Source organism: Daktulosphaira vitifoliae, unplaced genomic scaffold (genome assembly GCF_025091365.1).
Source record: "Daktulosphaira vitifoliae isolate Bord-2020 unplaced genomic scaffold, ASM2509136v1 Scaffold_5, whole genome shotgun sequence".
Taxonomy (NCBI): Eukaryota; Metazoa; Arthropoda; class Insecta; order Hemiptera; family Phylloxeridae; genus Daktulosphaira; species Daktulosphaira vitifoliae.
In genome coordinates, this window is record NW_026099576.1 from 5,525,069 (window position 1) to 5,545,633 (window position 20,565).

General features: G+C 25.7%; 1 protein-coding gene across 5 annotated transcripts; it reads left to right on the plus strand.

Moving 5' to 3' along the window:
* Positions 1-5,549: 5,549 nt before the first annotated feature.
* LOC126906739 (annexin B9-like) lies at positions 5,550-19,182 on the plus strand. 5 transcript variants are annotated; one of them, XR_007704322.1, is made up of 10 exons: positions 5,550-5,689; positions 8,916-8,968; positions 9,065-9,241; positions 9,668-9,872; positions 9,966-10,045; positions 10,278-10,350; positions 10,414-10,587; positions 10,653-10,834; positions 12,480-12,599; positions 14,011-14,087. XR_007704322.1 is itself a non-coding variant. In XM_050687513.1 (8 exons), exons 1-8 carry the CDS (start codon positions 8,948-8,950, stop codon positions 17,789-17,791), a joined length of 966 nt encoding a protein of 321 aa, XP_050543470.1. In that variant the 5' UTR covers positions 8,599-8,947; the 3' UTR covers positions 17,792-19,182. The 5 variants fall into 5 exon arrangements, 2 of the variants coding, with proteins under 2 accessions (XP_050543470.1, XP_050543469.1); XR_007704323.1 differs by lacking the exon at positions 5,550-5,689 and adding an exon at positions 8,601-8,854; XR_007704321.1 differs by lacking the exon at positions 5,550-5,689 and having other exon boundaries at positions 8,601-8,968.
* Positions 19,183-20,565: the final 1,383 nt, after the last annotated feature.

Below are 20,565 nucleotides of genomic sequence, written 5' to 3' on the forward strand. Positions count from 1 at the left end.
TGTGTAACTGAATGAATTAGTATTTATTGGTTATAGTATGAAAACCTTTAGAGGTTATAAGATATTATGAGAGTAGTGTGGTGGACTGTGTTTTTTTTTTAGTTCCCCTTCAATTATTACAATATTAAAATTTTTAAATTTATCTATTTTCATATCTTAAAATATTAAAAAAAACACCTAGAGTTAAACAAATAAATTATTTAAATTTTTATATTGAATCGGAAGACTTGAATTTGTTGACTTGAATAAATTATGCGAAAATTTTCGTATACTCATTCTTAAATAGCTATTGTAATATTGATCCTATATATTTACTTCATTAATTATTTAATCTTGTTAAAAGTCCTCTTTCATATATATTGCATATGCTAGAGAGGTCGGTTGTACATAGTCCAGCACAACAGAATTGAAGCCCGGTACCTTTCAATAGAGGCACGATATGTTACGATATATATAAGATAAGGTAGAAGAAGGGAGAAAATCAGGCATTTATAAAATACAATGTGAAAGTAGTAATAAATGTTACGTAGGACAAACAAAAAGAACTATAGGAGTCAGGTTTAACGAGCACTGAAGAAACATTAAAAATCAAGAAGTTGAGAAAATTTCCAGTGGCTGAATATTTATTGACACATAATCACTCCATTACAACAAAAAAACTAATTAAAAACGTAAATAATTACAAATAACTTAATATTAGGGACGAAATAGAAATGTTTATAAATAAAAACAATTTACTTAATTGGGATCATGGCCCACTGAAAAATTCATTAATAACCTTGTGTGAACTGGCAAAATGTAATAATAATAACTATTGGGGGTATATAAGGGAATTTTTTTCTATCGGGGTGTCAGTGTATGTGTTTAGCGTTGATAATGGTAATATTGTTTCCGAAATACGTATTCACAACATTTCAGTAATTTTTTGTGGTTTTTGAGTTTAATATTTTTTAGTTTTTTTAAATTAATAATTATATTTTTAATATAGTATTAATTTTATTTAAAAGAGTTTTAATTTGCTGTTAAATTAATATTTTTTGATTTCGTGATTATATTCTAAATCTAAATTTAAAAAAAAAAACATATTGACTATATAATAAATTATAAGTATTATTCGAAAGATACAACCAAAATTGTATCAAAACAATTTTTCTTGTGGTTCTTATAAAGCTAAATTTATGTGTAAAAATTAATAATAATGAATATTTTAGAATTCAGTTGTCATTTATGATGCCTTTTGGAAATTTACACATCACTAATTGAGACTGAGAGTTGTTCACGATTGGATTACCGTTTTATTTTCAAGATAATAAATAACCTAAATGTAAATAATTTTTTTTTTAATTACTTCATAATATATTTTATAGTATGAATAATGATGTTTACTCAAAACGGCCCTTTTCAAGGTCACCCAGCGCTGACAGTTATGTCAATCATAATTGAAGGACTATCTAGTCCCAAAGAACTATTGATATCGGAACTAGGTGTCGAATGGAAGTGCGATATACTTTGCATCCAAGAAACTCATCGAGGTATAAATGACGAAGAAATATCCAGAAAACGCATCCCTAGAGGATGTAGATCACAATATGTGACGGGAATTGACATAGCCTCTTCAAGGCTTTTTGAAAAGTACAAACAAGAATTAGATAGAGACCCTTTCGCTGATAATACAATACTACTTGGACAGATTTGATGCAAGCGGTAAATGATAACAGAAGACAGAAATAGAAATCATTAGTGAAATATATGAAAATAACCCGAAACAGCAAAAAAACTTGGAATACCTTAAAACAGTTAAACGGGGATACAAAAACCATTAGACAACATAGTAATGTAACAGCAAATCAAGTCGCATATGTCCTTTTCAAAAATAGTAAACCTGAAAACAAAACAAAAAGAATACAAACGTCCAGTAACAAAGAAAATGAATGATCACTTATCCAAACAGACTTTAGCAAAGAAGAACTACTACATACAATAAAACAGATGAAAGAAGGTAAATCATCCGAAATAGATGAAATACAAACAGAAATAATAAAACGCTTTGGAAAAAATACATAAGAATGGATATTGAAGTTTTTTAACGAATGCCGTAAAACAGTAAGAATCCCAAAACAATGGCTAAAGGCAAAAGTGATAGCACTATTAAAACCTAGGAAACTACCAAACGATCCAAAAAATTTAAGACCAAAATCGTTAATATGTTATATGTATAAGTTATATGAAAGAATAATATTGAACAGAATACCCTCAGTCATAGAAGGAAACCTAATTAAAAATCCAGATATTGAACCTAATATAGACCATTGAAGATGGGTTTGAAACAAAAAATATAACCGGAGCCGTGTTCATAGATTTGACTGCAGTATATGACACTGTTAATCATAACCTCTTACTGGACAAAGTATATAAAATAACTAAGGACTACCGAAACACGAAACAACCTAATAACGAAATTAACCAGGACAACGTGGGGAGCTAACCCCCAGTTGTTAAGAATCACAGCACTCGCCTTATGCTATTCAGCTGGAGAGTAAGCATACCCAGTATGGAGTGGATCGTGCCATGCGAAAAAGGTAGATGTGGTTTTAAATGAAAATGGCACCTAATAACTGGATGCTTAAAAACCACACCCATACTTTTGGTACAAGTTCTAGGTGGCATAACACCCCCCGATATTAGAAGAAATTAAGGCCAGTGATTCTCAAAAACAGCCCAGGCAAATGATGAAAGACGCCCACTCCATAGACATCAATTGGCCAAAAGCAGACTGAAATCGAGCAAAATCTTTCTGAAATCAACTAAGGATATCACAACATCACTTGAGCATGAACGACATCGAAGATGGATAGCTCTGAACCTAACAAATAATTTTAAAATAAGGCCAATATAAAAACTTCCACCCGGATATCACAACGAATGGAACACCTGGAAAACACTGAAAGATTGAGAGTAGGTGTTGCCCGAACAAAGAAAAATCTACGTAAGTGGAGATACGATACGAGAACCGTAGATTCTATTTACTAGTGTGTCCCATAAATCCAGTGCTATGCACACCCGTAGATCTAGCGAATGCAACGAATGCGGCTATACAAGTAGCCAATCAATGGAGTAAAAAAGATTATAACAAAACAAAGAATCTATGTTAAAGCCAGGACACGATAAGTAGAAGAGGACTATATTTTAACAATTTATACAAAAAAAAAAGTAAGTTAATATATAAAAAAATTATTTGATTAATATCCTAATAAAGAAAAACACTTTACTTGATGGACTTTTACATAAAATATTTAAAATTTTATTTAATATAGGTATTAGGGTGGCGCAAAAAAAATCGACTTTAAAAATTTTTATCAGACACCCCCTAGATTTATTAAGTATATAAAAAAAAATATGTTTTGAAAATTTGAGATCGATAAAAAAATTTTTACAGGTCGCTCAAAGCGTTTTTCGTATTTTTACCAAAAATACCCCTTATTTATTAAAATATGATTAAAATTCTAAATTTTGGTCAATTATAATCATCTATATATGTAAAATGTTGTATTTTTAACGTAGAAAACGATTTTATAATTTTTTAATTTCTAAGACCTATATTGATTACGTAATTTACCTAAACGTCTAAGTATATGGTACTTTTCGGATCGATCTGAAAGGGGCCAAAATTTTTTTTTAAGTTTTAAAAAATTAATAGTTAAATTAATTGTTGTGTTTATTATATGGTGTAAAAATTTTTTTTACTAATAATAAAAATTAATACCTTATTTTCACGTTTTTTTAAAACTAAGTTTTGATTTTATCTAAATAAATCAATAAAATCAAGAAATCAATAAAGATAAAGGGTGTCTGATAAAAATTTTTAAAGTCGATTTTTTTTGCGCCACCCTAATAGGTATACATGATGCCTTTTTACAGGCGTTGTATTTTTCAATTAATATATTATACCATTATGTATAATGTATAATGTATGTCTTATTGTGCGCCGTGATAAGGCTCTGACATAATGCACCTCTTATATAAAAGGATAAAAAGATAAACTTAATCAAAAAATAAATATTTAGTATAGTTCATAAAAATTTTTTTATTTTGTAGTTTTATATAAAATTAAATAATCTATACTTACACATTACAAATACATTAAATAACAAATAGTAATTTTTTTTATATTCACTTATTAAATGAAGGTAATTTCGTTAAAAACAGACATATTATATATTTTTAATTTTTAGATATATATTGAAACATACTCTATGAAGGGTTATCGTTACAAACTGATCTAATTTAGATCAGGACATTAAATCTCTTTCATCTCATTGTTTTTCCCTTCTCCCCTACATTAACCGTATATTGTACAGTCAAATGTTAAACATTTGTATTTGTAGATTTTGCTAACAAACAAAATAATTATATATCTATTAAATTCAACAAATTAACTGTTTACATTGTGCCCGACCACAAGTAGTTGGTATTAAGGCGAGGAAGAAGAAGAAGAATTATTTACATTAAAGTCATATTTATAAATAATTTCACGGGACTTAAAAAGTCCATATACTTACTTATTGGGACAGTGCCCCTTAATATAGAATATATATAACGCAATGTATTTACATGTGACGTCACGTTGAGTTTATTGTTGGTTGTATATTTTGCTCCTAGGCTTATCATGCGCACTAATTTGATCGAGCATACTTCTTATTCATTTTACTATGACTTATAAATGGTAAAATATAGTTTAAATCTATCCTATATGCCTTATAAAGAAAAATAGTCCACCTAAGAAAACTACAGGTTAATAACGACTTTTGAAACAGTATCTCGAAATTTGTTAATGCAGACTGGAGAGGAAGTTTGGGTTATGTTATTTTGAACTAATAAAATACTGCTCCAAAAGTTTTCATCGAACAGTCATTGTTTTAATTAAATTATTTTCCATGTATAGACTATATAAATATGAATTTTGCTATTAAAAAATTAAGTTGGAACCCTTTTAAGGGATAGACCTTAAAAATATATAACCATTTATACATCAATAAAAAAAATTGTATTTATATAAGCCAAACATTTTGTTCTCAAAATTATTATTATTTTTAAAAAAATCTAGTAGTCATCGATAAATAAATCGCTTTGTATATATTTATTGTTTTTCTTTTTCAATGTAGTCACTTATGAACTGAACGTATAAACCCATGTGAAATCTTCAACTGATACTGTAAATAGTTGCTAAGTAACTTTATTTAATTTGTTACACTTTTATGTTTGATTAACTCAATTGAATTTTGGATATAATTTATAATTAATTTACTATATTATATACAGTATAAAGCAATATTATAAGTTAACGTTTTTATTGATGAAATAGAAGCTTTTCTAGCCAACAAATTTTTTTATTAAATTATTAATTGTTGACATTAAAAATATTTTAAAGTTCATGTAAAGCTAATAATTTTGATTATGAGAAAAATTGAGGGCGCTTTATTCGTTGTTATTCCGATGTATATATCACATACTCTGTTTTAGTGTGTTTTATTATTGAACGTCCTAAAAATAAGAATCGATATGACACTGGCAAAGCAGACGGACTAATGGCCGGCAGTCTGTCTGGCACCGCCGTGACCGAACAAGTTTAGTGTTGATACGTTAAATAATTCGTTAAATAATTGAAAATCATTTTATTTTTCTGACAAAAGTAAGTACTTTTGAAGTATATTATTTACAAAACAATCACCTGTACGATTTAAAGCAGAAATAATAACGTGCTTGACAACTTAAAATAAAAATTTTTGGCAATAAAAATATTATTTGATGATTCATATAGTCCCAAAATTTTATTTATTACCAAAAATATTCTGTTGAGGCACTATACAATTTGTCTGTATTATCGAATAGTAGTTATATTTAATTCTTTGTTAGCCATAACAATTCCAACACATTTTATTAAGTTAGAATTTTTACTCGTAGTTATGTTGAACTACGAAATATAAACTACAAATTCTAATATTTGTTGTTTTAGGCCATGTTTCATAGTTATAATATGTACACTGAACATATAATAATTGTAATATTTTACTGTGAATCGTACAGTCAAATACAATTATTATAGGAGTAGAAATTAGAATTTAAATAAAATATTGAACTTTAAAAACGGTTTCACCTATATAATCGTTCGACTGTAGCTGTTCATAAGTGGCCTTGAATTGTGTATTTTAGTTTATTCTGATATCAACTAAAGATACAATTAAATGTTCTTTTCACTTTTAATTACTTACGTGCAAATATTTGAATGACTTATTATTTTCACTATTAATATGTGACTAAAATATCACTCAAATGATAAATAAATAAAAAAATTTTGCAAAAGGTGTAAAAAATATATTTAAATAATACGATGCAATCATTTCTTTATGACTCTATGATAAATAGTTTTCCTTTCTCTTAAAAACAGAAAAGCATGTATTTTATTTTGAATAATTATATTAAATATATTTTTATTACTCCTTAAAATATTAATAAATTTTTGGTGTTTATAATTTTAAATTAAAGATCAATATTTGCTGCATAAAAATTAATCAATAAAATTGTCCTTATTTTGTTTTAATTTGATATTTTTTTATTATATAAGCTACTTAAATTTGTATGTTACTATTAAAAAAAATTTTTTCGGACTCTTATAAAAAATGGACCTAAAAAGTATTTAATAATTGATAAATTAAGAAGTAAATGAAACCAAAAATAATAATAAAAAAATTCTCAATATTTTTATTATTTTAGAAGAAATAAAGTGGCTAATATTAAAAGAATCCTTCTGTATACTAATTAATTAATTTTGCCTAGTATGTATTTTAAGAGAAGTTCTAGACTCAGATCATAAAAATTTAATTTAAGAATAAAATAATATTACTTGTATGATCACTTAGATCATTATTTAAACATACGTTAATATTATATTAAATCTTATCTTATTATAAAATATTAATGATATTTTATGGAATATTTAAATTTTTTTCTAGTGCTGAAATATGTTTTTTATATTTTAAAATTAAATCTTGAGCTGTAAGGTTAAGATAAATCACAGTTCAGATACAATTGCGTAATTTTATGAGTCAATTCTTATACTAGAATAAACAGGAGGGATATACCAAGGTAATATTAAACCACAAAGAGAATACGGAAACAATTAAACCTTACAGTGAATAACGATTACTGAGATAGGCAAAAAATATACTCAGTTTAACTTCAATACTATTCAAATTTAATACATTTTAATTTAATGTTTGAAAATATAATAATAAAACTAACAATATGATATTTATGATCTGCTCTATAATATAATAATTTAATATTTTAAATTTATAATTGATTAATTAAATTTAATAAAATCTACTTAAATACAATTAATTAGACAAATTAAATAAAATTTGTTATTTTTACGCATATATTAATCATTTATTAACATTTTTTATTGAATTATTGTTATAAAACTAATTTATCATATTTACTAACAGTTCCTTAAGATATAAATAGTGAAATTATTGTATTATTATTTCATTATTTATTAATTTTAATCAAATATTACTAAGATCAACTAATTTATAAATTAAATATAAAGTAAACTAAATAAATTTTAATAGCATTGAATTTAAGTGATAATTTTAAATTTTTTTAAATAATGTTGAAAGATGGAAAAAATTCTTGAGGACATTTTAGAAATAGATGACTATATGAAATATAGTAATATGAAATGTTTATAATTAATATGATATCAACGCGCTCATGTATATAATAATTGTTATATCATATTCATGTTATTCGTTTTATGTATGAATCAGGAAATTAAACAAGTTATTATATTAATAGTTTTAAAATATTTATTTAACTATTAAATCAATTTATACCAGTAAAGGACAATTAATTTATCTATGCATTCATTATGATGCACATGAAAAATCGCATGATAATATCTTATTCTTTTAAAATAGTTAATTATTTAAAAGTTTTTATACTATAATATTATAACACAAGGAAGTACATAAGTTGCTCACCATTTTACATCATTGATATTGGTTACAAACTTTTAGGAAAGAAAATAGAATAATACGTAAAACTATAAGTAAATAATTTAAAGTTATATTTATATTTTATTCCAACTTTTCATTCCAAACAATTTTTTTTCTTAATGGTTTTTTCTATTTTATATAAGTGATATTATTTTGATCATAAAGTATTTAAACACTTTAATATAAATTATTACAACTTAAAAGGAATTTTTTAAATATCTTAAGTAAATTATTTTTAACTATAGTTTTAAAGATTTTTATTGTATTGTCTACTGCAGGAAATGGATTATACTGAATTTTTATTAAAAATTATTGCAAATAAAACACTTTTAAATATAAATTAATATTTCATTCAGAAATAATAAAATATCTTGAAAGATTTAAATTTAATTGCGACAAGCATAGCGTTTTAAAGTATCATTAAATGGTCATAAAATGACCTTGATCGTTTATTTAACGTTTAAATTAAACATTGTGAACTGTATGTTGTGTGAATATTATAAATTGACACAACGTATCAATTCTACTTAGTTGATTTTTAACAGTCCTTAACTGATACGCATTTTTGTTTTAATTGTATCAGTTCTTGTGAATTATCGGATGAGATAAAATTTTTATTTGATGTCACGATTTTCAATATGAAAACCATCGCGTTGTAGAGTACCATTTATTCGCGTGTATACTGGTAGGGAAATAACTACACGTTTTTTTTCACAACGTCCACGATTCATATTTAGTTATAGTATAGACCGGTGACAACAGACGTTAAGTGAAAGCCACACTGAACATTCCCATCAGTCAGTGCCGGCTATTCATAACGCTAACATTCACCTCTTATATATTTTATTTTATTTTTAGAGCTTGAGTACATCCGTTTCCAAACAGCAAAAATGACTTACTACACTACTAGAGTAAGTGGCGCATAATTTTATATTGAAATATAATATATTGCAATTATTAAAAATAACTAATTCATGACATGTATAATATTATGTACAATGTTTTAGTGTATACCCACTGTTCGACCAGCACCAAATTTTGATGCCAAAGAAGATGCTGGTGTACTCCGTACTGCCATGAAAGGATTTGGAACTGACGAACAAGCTATTATCGACGTTTTAGCAAAAAGATCCAATTCTCAAAGACAAGAAATTAAAGAAGCATTCAAAACCTTATACGGAAAGGTATGAAGAGTGTCTTTTAGTTTTCAACACATAGAAATCATTAATAAGTATGAATATGATGCTATAAATGAATATTCATATTTGCAGTAAAATACCGCAAATATAGCTTAATGAGAAATAAAAATACACTATTATAATTGGTGTAGTTTTCATAATTAAAGTGTACAAATCTTATTTTAAAATGTGATTTTATTAAAAATTTTAAAAAGGTTTCTAAAATGTTTAAATGCGATAACTCTTTTGAAAATTATTTGATAATTTTAAAATAAACAAAAAATAATAATTTACGTAAGAAATCATATTATTATCATAATTACAGAAGTATTTTAGTACAGTATTTTCAACTAAGTTGATAAAATATATGCCATAGCAAAGCCATTGGCAATGTAATAACTATTACTTATTTTAAGTTAATTTTTGCCATAGGACTTAATAGACGATTTAAAAAGCGAACTCGGTGGCAATTTTGAAAACGCCATTGTCGCTCTTATGACCCCACTTCCTGAGTTCTACGCCAAGGAACTTCATGACTCTATAAGTGGCGTGGGTACTGATGAAGAAGCTATTGCTGAAATCCTCGGCACACTTAGCAATTATGGCATTAGAACCATATCAACTGTGTATGAAAAATGTAAATATATTTTATGTAAAAAAGGATTATTGCTTCATTTTAAGATATTTATCATCGTATACAAAAGTCCAACTGTGATATTTTATTTTATAGTATATGGAAACTTGCTTGAAGATGATTTAAAAGGCGATACATCTGGCTCTTTCCAAAGACTTCTTACTTCTCTATGTTGTGTAAGTATTTTATATTGTAACTGTTTAAGATTCTTCCAATAAAGGACTACAACAAGGCTGACCCGAAAGAGAGTTATAAAGGATGTCTCTTTTATCCCTTTTAGAAATATATTATCACTTTAGTCTTAAGGACGGCTATAGATTCTATTTAATTTTGTAATATGAATATATATGCAAACTTTATTATCATTATTATAAATAAAATATTATAATCAATTTTTTTTTAATGCAGGCCAACCGCGAAGAAGAGGTAGAAGTTGACCGTAGTGCTGCTGTTGCAGACGCTGAAGCTTTAATGGCCGCCGGTATGTTTTATAAAGTTATCTTTAATTCTAATAGTATAACAAAAATATTTTTTATTTATTTAGGAGAAGCTCAATGGGGTACTGATGAGTCTACTTTCAACTCTATTCTTGTAACACGATCATATCCTCAGCTTAGAGCAATTTTCGAAGAATACGAAAATTTAGCTGGCAAAAGTATTGAAGAAGCTATAAAAAATGAGACTTCTGGTTCCTTAGAGCATGGTTTTTTAACTATTGGTAATATGATAGATAATAATTTTGAACACACACTATAATATCTAATTAAAAATAATAATAATAAGTACGAAGTGCCAAGAAAAAGAGCGATTATTATGCTGAACGTTTGGAAGCGTCTATGGCCGGTATGGGAACAAATGACCGTCAATTGATCAGAATTATTGTTGGCAGATCTGAGATTGACTTAGGTGATATCAAACAAGCCTACGAAAGAGTTTATGGCACTCCATTGGCAGATCGTATTGCTGTAAGTTAACAGTTTTTAATTTTAATAAGTGTATAATTAAAACAAATTAAGTATTTTAAAAAATTAGTTTAATATAAAGATTTTGTTCGTAATGAAAAAATAGTTATCTTTGATTTAAATATTCTTTTGACATTTTTTTCTGGTTAAATTTACAATTAATTTCATCTCATTGAAAACATCTATTATTACAATTTAACACTTTCGCTAATGATCAATAATTGAAAAATTTTTTTTCTTGAAATATTAATGTAAACAATATAATTAAACCTTTTCAAAAATTATTTTTATTTACCTAAAAGTATTATATAGTTCAACCTACCATATTCATTACACATATTTAATTAGATTTCACAGTTAAGCAGTTTTTTTTAGATTTTGTATAAGTAAAGAATTCAACTTGATTAGTATTAGTAATTTAATTAGTTATTTTAATTAGTAATTTTTATTTATTCTTAGGTATTAAATACTTAGTGTTTATTATAAGTATTATATACCTGTTGATAGGTTTGAAATCATTAGTGATTCTTTACATTAACGAGACTATTTTTTTGTTTATTTATCACTTTCTTATATTCATACACAAATATTATTTTTCTGAAATAACTGAATTTTAAAATAATTGGTTAACTTTAATCAAGGCTTGGAACTTAAGAATATGAAAAATTCTAAAATACCATATAGTTATTACCATAAAATAACCTACCTTAAAAACAGCGAAATTTTTGTTTAAATTTAGAATAATGTCCGAAAACAAAAATTATATCAGGAAAATATTTCAAATAAAATGAATATGTTTTATGTAATAAATAATTTTTTAATTTTTCCAAATTATTAACCAAACTCTATGGTTTTGTTTTAATTAATCAAGTGATGTTTGATGAATTTATATTGTTAAACACACTAAATTTTTACTAAACTTTATTTTTTTTTAAAAAACATGATAACATGTTTTCTCTTTTAGTCATATATTGATATGGTAATTTAGTTATTATTGAGGTGGACATAATGCCCATGCACTCAGACCTCTTGGTTCAATGTGCACAAAAATATGGTAATATAAGTAATATAAAATAAATTTGAAAAATATATCCAAATTAATATTTATATATCTAGTTTTTTTCGTCTTGAAAATTATTGTTTTAGTTTAATTACGATAACTCTTATGCTTAATAATTTCAATTAAATAACAAAATTACTTAATGCATAATTATCTCTAAAATAATTATATGAAAATTTTTCATAACAAATCTTCTTCTTTTTCCTCGCCTTAATCCCAAATACTTGGGGTCGGCCACCCTTATCCTAAACTTCCACTTGACACAATCACCCACATCAGCCGTTCTCATATCGCATTCAATAACATCTCTCCATCTCTCTTTTGGTCTTCCTCGACCTCTTCTTCCTTCGACATTAATTTCTATAACTGTTCTTACAGCCTCCGAATCCTCTCTCCTCATAACATCATGACCAAACCAATGTCTATTTTCTCTTATCTTATCTACGATTGACACTACACCTATACTACACCTATACTTGTATTTTAATCCTATATTATTTTTACCTATTTTGTCATAACAAATCTATTAAAATGTATTATCAAAAATGGTATGGGTTTGAATTTGCTATTGATTCACTTTTGTTTTAGGGTGATACTTCAGGGGATTACAAACGCTTGCTATTAGCTCTTGTTCGCCAATAATGCTTTGAAATATGCATGATGTTCAAAAGCACGTCAGAATCCTTGTACCATCATATTTGAGTTCATGTAAATTATATTAATTTGTTATTATTAAATTTGTTTGAGTTATTTTGTTAAGATTATTTTATTTTAACTAGTTAAATAAAGTAGTAGTAGAAAACGCTTTTTTTTAGGCATATTTTATCAATGATTGCCCATTATACATTTATTACACGAAGTTTTGATCGCCATATCGACTTTTCTTTATTGTATGAATACTATTCTCAAAAGATATTAATATTGTTCAAAGTATACTTTGATGAAATGTCATACATCATACAAACTTTAAATTACATGAATTAAAAAACATAATATATTAAGTGAACAAATCAATGTTATACGCAAGTCTATCTTAAAAAAAAAAGAAAGTATTTAAAATCAGTTGTGCAAACAATTGTTGCTGTTTATTTAATTATTCTGAACTATCTATCTCTAAATCTGTTCATACCTTACTTTGTTCGTGTTTCGTTAAAAATACAAATAATATATCCAAAGTTTTAAAAAACCCTAGACGAAAAAATTATTATATTTAATTATTAAGTGTTAGATATTAATAGATTCTTTTTCTTATCGTATCTGGCGTCGAAATAATAAATACAATTAAATAAATAAAAATAATATAATTAAAATACAGTATAAATATAAAATGAAATATATAATTTATATATTTTGTTTGAACCAGAAGGTGGCTACTGACATTGGCTTTATCATTAGCTGACATTAAGTCGTCAATCGTGCACCCTGGCAGAATAAGGGCGCACTGTAGTAGGTGTTCGTCAGTTTGAACATCGTCGCATTTGCACATGTCCGGTCCTTCTTGATGTCCTCATTTTAACATGTTTGCTTTTATTATAGCTACCCTTACTATTAATCTAATAAAATACTAACAGATAAAAGGTAATTTTTATTTCAATGAAAAATATAATAAAACGAATCTTGTGTATAATTATTTCCATCAAACAAAAATTTTGCAAATGTCTTTACAAATCTTTAATATTTTTTCCCAATATACCTAAGGGGTGTAAGAGGTTTTATTAACTTTAAATAAAATATTTCAATAAATAATTATTTCTAGTTAATAAAAATTAATTTTATTTGCATTTTATGTTTTAAATAATTTTCAACGAAAATGTCGAAATAACAAGAGACATAAATAAAACAGAACGATATGATAGAAAGATTCTTGAGAGTAAATAAAAACAATCTTAAATAACATAGAATATATTAAAGTTTTTTTATATCCTTGGCGCTTGTTAGTTTATGTAAGATAACATAAATCATCAAATCTTTCATAATATAAATAAAATTATTTCTAGTTGACTAAAAAAAAAAATCAAGTTTGTTTTATTCAATTTTGAAGCACATTTTATCATTAGTAAAAAATTCACAGAATAATAATAAGAAGAAATAATTTATAATAAATTGTTTTTATTTGTAGAGCGAATGTAGTTCAGATTTCAAAAAATTACTCATCACACTCGTTTTGCAATAAGAAATTTAGCAGCAAACATTTGCTTCGCAAATAAAATGCACATATGCTTAAGTACTCAAGCACATAAATTGTATTATTATAAAAAGTTATAATACTTTTATTTTGTATTTTTAATTAATATATTTGTATATTTATACTATATTTTCTAAATTATGATTGAATTTAAAATTTGAGCAGTTACACGCAATTGATATCAGTACTATGTCATAACGCACGATATTTATTTGTTAATTATAAATTTTATATTAAAAATATTAATGTATTGCCAATAAATTATTAAGTGCAAGTATTTTTTTGTTACGGTTTTAACTGGCTTATAATATATCTTTTCTGAAATAGAATCAAATTTAAATTAAAAAAAATAAAAAAATATAATTATAAAAAAGTAGTTTTTATTTTATAATATGCTTTATAAGCTATAAGTAACATTTATTTAAAAAATAATTTTAAGTAACTTAATTATTTATTAGTACATTTAATACTATAGACTATCAAAAACTTCAGATTTTTTTAGTACTCTAATTTTATGCAAAATTTCCGTACATGTATATTATAGTAGGTACATAAGGTATTAAAGTCTATATACAGACTTTAGTAACTGGTATACTGTTATATAAAACGTATAGTTTTAGCTTCGATTCGAAGCTGAGAAGGTATTAATTTTACTATGATATGTTTCTTTTTTTTTATTTATTTATTTTTTAGCTTCGATGCGAAGCTGAGAAGGTATTAATTTTACTATGATGTGTTTTTTTTTTTGTGTCTGTTAACACTTTTTCTCAGCTCTCACCGAACCGATTTCTTTCAATGATATGTCAAAAGATCACAAATCGTATCTAGTCGAAGACATTACCCTCTAAAATTGAAAAATTGTTCCTCGTTCCCCGTAAATAGGGGAAACCTCCAAAAAAATTACAAGTTTAAAAATCGCTAATTTTTAAAATTTTTTTTACTTAAAACTGCCATAACTTTTTCAAAAATGAACAAATCAATATATATTTTTTTTTATAGATGCATAATGTCTTTACCTACCATTTGATGTATTTTTTTTATAAATTTGACCCTTTACCTGCCCACAGGAAGGATTTAACATGACAACTTTTTCACAAAAAATTTACTTTTTCAACTAAACTTTTGAAAGTGTTCCGGAAATACTGACACTTTTATATATATCTTAAATTAAAGATTATGTAATATACTTTAATATAAAAAAAAAAAAATTCGGACTTTATTTTGTCTTTATTGTGAAAATAACTACTGTATTGAAAAATATGCTATTTTTGTGTGTAAAATTCTTGGTTTTTGTATTTTATTTTATTATAAGGGGATTAAACTGATTTTCATAAATATCATATCATTCTAATTGACATAGTATAAAAAGTTCAACATATTTAAATTTTTATGTTTCTTTGAAGTCGAGATAACTTTAAAATTTGAACTAGCTAAATATCCATTTTTTTTAAGTGACTAATGCGACGTACAGTTTCTGAGATGATAACACTTGAGTCTTTCACGCCTGTGGCACTGAATTTTTTCTTAATTCTTTTTGAGTAAGAAAAAAATGTTTAACTCATCTAATTTTTATCTCATTTATAATCAATAACTTCAATAAATATCAAGGATCCCATTACTGTAGTCTCCTCTCGTGAGAAGAAATTCATATTAACATTATTTTACTATGTGGTTTTTTTTGTAGCTATCATTTATTTTCTCAGCTCTCACTTGACCTACCTTTTTGACAAATTTTTTTTTCAAATTAAACACTATCTACAGATTTGCATCGTAACGTTTTTTATGATAGTGATTTTAATCACTGTCAGATATCATCTATACTGGACCCATCTATGCCACGACCTCACTGTACTGGGTTTTTTTTTAAATATTAATTTGTTTATTCTTTTTTATACTGTTTTATTATAATAGATTTTTAAACACGGTCTATGTTTAGTTAATCTATGTTTAGATTATTTCAGGATGCTCAATTGTACATATTTATCTGATCATAAAAATATCCGGTTTTGTGTTATTCATTATAATGTTATTTTACCTATTTATTATTTGTGGACCTTGAAATTAATTCATAAATTATAACTAGGAAGTCAATATTTGTAAATGTGTTTTGTTTATAAAAGAAACTTTGTTATATATTTTATATAAATATCTAAACATAAATAGTATTAATTGTTACAGTACCATAATTAGGATTTTCTTTTTTTTTTGAAGGGGGTGGTGGGATATATACATAGGTGTTGTATTTCAGTTTTATTAGTATTCCATCAATATCATTTCTCATTAAGCATAGATTGAATTTACTTTTAAAAAGTTTAATGTTATTAACTACCGTTGACATTTCAGTTATGTCAAATGGCATTGACATAACTGTATTTGGTGTTGGAAATATAGATCCATATGAGAGATATGTCATACATATCCCCATAATTACGCCAGTGGATGGTAAATATAGAAGGTGCTTATTTAACTATGAATCATTCAGTATCTTAAAAAATAATACAATTTCTTCTTTTCAGAAGTTAATAGTATCCTTGTGTGAGTACTGAGGTTCATAAATGCTTAGAAATAGAAATAAACAGACGCTTGCTACATTTTCAGTTATAGTAAACGGTTAATAACTTACAAAATATTAGTTCAAAAGTTGTTAACCACCGATCATTTTCTTAGTTTGATCATTTTCTTTACTTTAACTAGTTATACTTATAAGTTTCAATTAAAAAAAACTGAGCACAAGGGGGTCACAGCACAGTGGTGACGTGGCATAAATGGGTCAAGTATAATGATAGCTGTCAGTGATTAAAATCACTATTATGAAAAACGTTAAAAATAAAATAGAGAATTTTCACACAAAAATAGCATTCGGTAACTATTTTCACCGTGAAGACAAAATAAAGTCCGAAATTTTTTTTTTCCATAATAAAGTATATTACATTACCTTTAATTTAAGATATATATAAAAGTGTCAGTATTTCCGGAACACTTTCAAAAGTTAAGTTGAAAAAGTAAATTTTTTGTGAAAAAGTTGTTATTTTGAATCCCTCCTGTAGGCAGGTAAAGGGTCAAATTTACAACAAAAATACCAACTTAACGGTAAAGACATCATTCATTTAAAAAAAAAAAATTATATTGATTTGGTTATTTTTAAAAAAGTTATGGCAGTTTTAAGTAAAAACAAATTTCGAAAATTAGCGATTTTTAAATTTGTAATTTTTTTTGGAGATTTCCCCCATTTTATGATCTTTTGGCGTATCGTTGAAAGAAATCGGTTCGGTGAGAGCTGAGAAAAGTGATAACAGACACAAAAAAAAAACACATCATAGTAAAACATCGAAAGCTAAAAGTTAATAAAATTTTTAAGTTGGTAGAAGAGTTAAGGCACTTTATTTCGAAAATTCTAGAACATAATTCTGAAAAGATACAATTAAGTTATGTTTTATATTCTTAAAGATATGACATGAGTCATAGGTAAATAATCACTCTGTATAGTATTAAATAAACTTTTTTTTTAATTCGTTGTTTTACATCAATATTAAAATACAATATTACTACGATAAATAAAAAGTTCAATTCTTGTTTTTATTTTATTTTAGATTCATTAGAAGTAATGTTTTTTATTAACAAGTTTAAAATGTCTTTTATTATTACAATTTTTATGTTTCAGAATGATTGTGAATCTGAATGCAAATATATGTTTAAAGTTATTGTTAATCAATGAATGATATTTTATTGCTAAAAAGTAAACGAATCTCCAACATAATATTTTCTAAATTATCTGATTTGTGAACTAATTTGCTTGATTTTATCTTTGCCTAGTTGTATTATGAAAAATTAAAAATACTTAAATTAATATTTAACATTTATACTAATATGTACACACCAGGCGCAGATTAAATGAGAGTCTTAAGAACAAATGGCACCAAAATTAGCTTCTCACAATTTTTTGATTAGTCGAGAAAAAAGGAATTTTAAAAATATTAGATCTATGTATTTATAATTAATAAGAAGGCCATTTCAAAAGTCTTTTAAATCCGTACCTGGTGCATTGTAAAATTGTTTAAGCTTTTCTTACCATAGTTGTTACTAACAGATAATTAACTCAATTATTAATAAATAGTATTATTCTGTAAAAAAAACTTAGGCTCAAAGATATATTAACTCTTATTAAGATTAATTACTGACATTTACCCAACGTTTAAAATTCCTTCTTAATTTGAACGTGGTGTAAGATCACCATTTGAGCTTATAATAAAAAAAATGTTAAAATAAAAAGTTCATCCATTAAATTACAAAAAAATAAAATATTTTTATTGAATTTCTATTTATTTTCAAAATAATATAGAACTAAAGTTTTCTATTCTTTTGCGGTACATCAGAGGCGTTCTCAGAGTTTTTATTGACAAGGGTAAAAATAAAAAATTTGTTTTACCACTTACAAAATGTATCTTTACCATATATTTATTTTCATCGTGGGGGAGTTCTTCTCCTACATCTTACACCCAAAGAAAAACCTCAATCAAAATTGAAAGAGAAATTTTACCAAGGGTTTATGATAATGTTTTATTAATACGAAAAAAATAACTATTCTTATAAATAATTATTGTTCAAGACAAGAAAAAAAAATATCATATTGATAAATATATCATTGATTCAATAGTAATGATATATTTATCAAATTGAACAATGAATTTATTATATAGATCGAGGTTTTTCTCTGGGTGTACCTTGCAAGACGCCCATACTGTAAATGTAAAATACTTACATTTCATACGACCAGTGCTGGATGAAGATACGTGGTGTTACATTGATAACAACCATTTCTAAGTTTCTCATGATTTTCGATTTATAAATAACCAAGTTGTTGAATGGAATAAGGCTGTGTAAGTTTATGTAAAATAATATAATGAAATTTTCAACGACAACGTGTTGTGTAACTCGATAAACAATAAACGACGGCTAATAACTTAAAACTATATTAATAGCTGTATTATGTGAACTGCGTCATCCGTAAAAGGAATTTGAATCTTTAACCATTGTACTATGCTAACATGTGAACATTTTTGCTAAACTAAGTGTTATTTTAAATGTATTAAAATTAAAATTATTGTACCTTGTATGTTGTTTAATAATATTAATATAAGTATTTTAAGGCCCATTTCTTATGCTATATGAGGGTAACAACTTTTTTACGACAACATGCTTGTTTATTAATTGGTGGTCAAATGGGAGAGGATTAGGGGTGTTTGGGCTGACGGCATAGATAATCTACAGCTTATTCCAGAACCTGTACACTACTGGTTTGGATATGAAGGAGAGTGGACGCATATAAGGATTGCCTGAATAAAACATAATATCCCAAAATAGGTTCGCCTTATTAAACAACAACATTAATAAATAGAAAATTCTGAAATATGAAATTACAACGCTTACAAAATATTTAATCATTAAAGTTTTCAGCCCCTCACGTAGCAAAATCATTTGACCACCACTGCAATACACTGCCATAATAGCGCGTTCGGTAATCATTTAACCACATATTATCATAAAATCGTTTGTATTATTATTATTTTATCATTGTAAAAATTACAATCAACAAAACCAATACAGTGTCATAGTGCAGTACTATAACCAGTACTATACTGATATTATCATTTCCATAGAGATTCTTTATTTAGTCTGTAATAGCAGTGTACCCAGAATTTTTCTACCTAAATTTGGGAGCCATTTTCTTTTAGGAAAACATTGTCAGTCCCTATTATTTGATGTATAAATCTTTGGTAACATATACAGGGTGTTCAGTAAGTCAGGAAACGGGTTTCTATTGTTCTCATTGTTACAAACAATGAGAACAATAGAAACCCGTTTCCTGACTTACTGAACACCCTGTATATATTTTGTTGCCAACAAATTATAATATATATTAAATATATATTACAATAATTTAATTATTGTCCAAAAGTTATCAACCAGTTATTTTCTTAATTAGATAATTTTCTACTTTATAAATTAATTAAATATGTATGTTACCAATTAAAAAAAATAATTTAACACGCTTATTTATTATATATATTATTTTGAGAATAATCGAGTGGTTTATGATAAACCGATCACTCTGTAAAACCTTATTATTCTGTGTATTGTAAATGCAGGCATATTGACAAAAATATAATTTAAAAAGTTTTGATTAAATAATGATTCTATATTTTCTTAATGTTTTTACATTTCTATAACTTGATAATGTTTAATTTGTTCAACGACTAAAATAATAAATCTCCCGAAATAATCCTTTAAAATCCCAGTCAAAAAATTGTTTTATAATTACTAAAAATTGATTCGACTTGGCCCATGAAATCCATGTTGACATGTCAATTCGGTACATTAAAATCTATATAAAATAGAAATCAAAAAAATAAATTTTTAAATTGAAACCGAAACCAAAAAAAAAAAATTATATACAAAATTATAATTAAAACCAAAAAACAAAAACCGTTT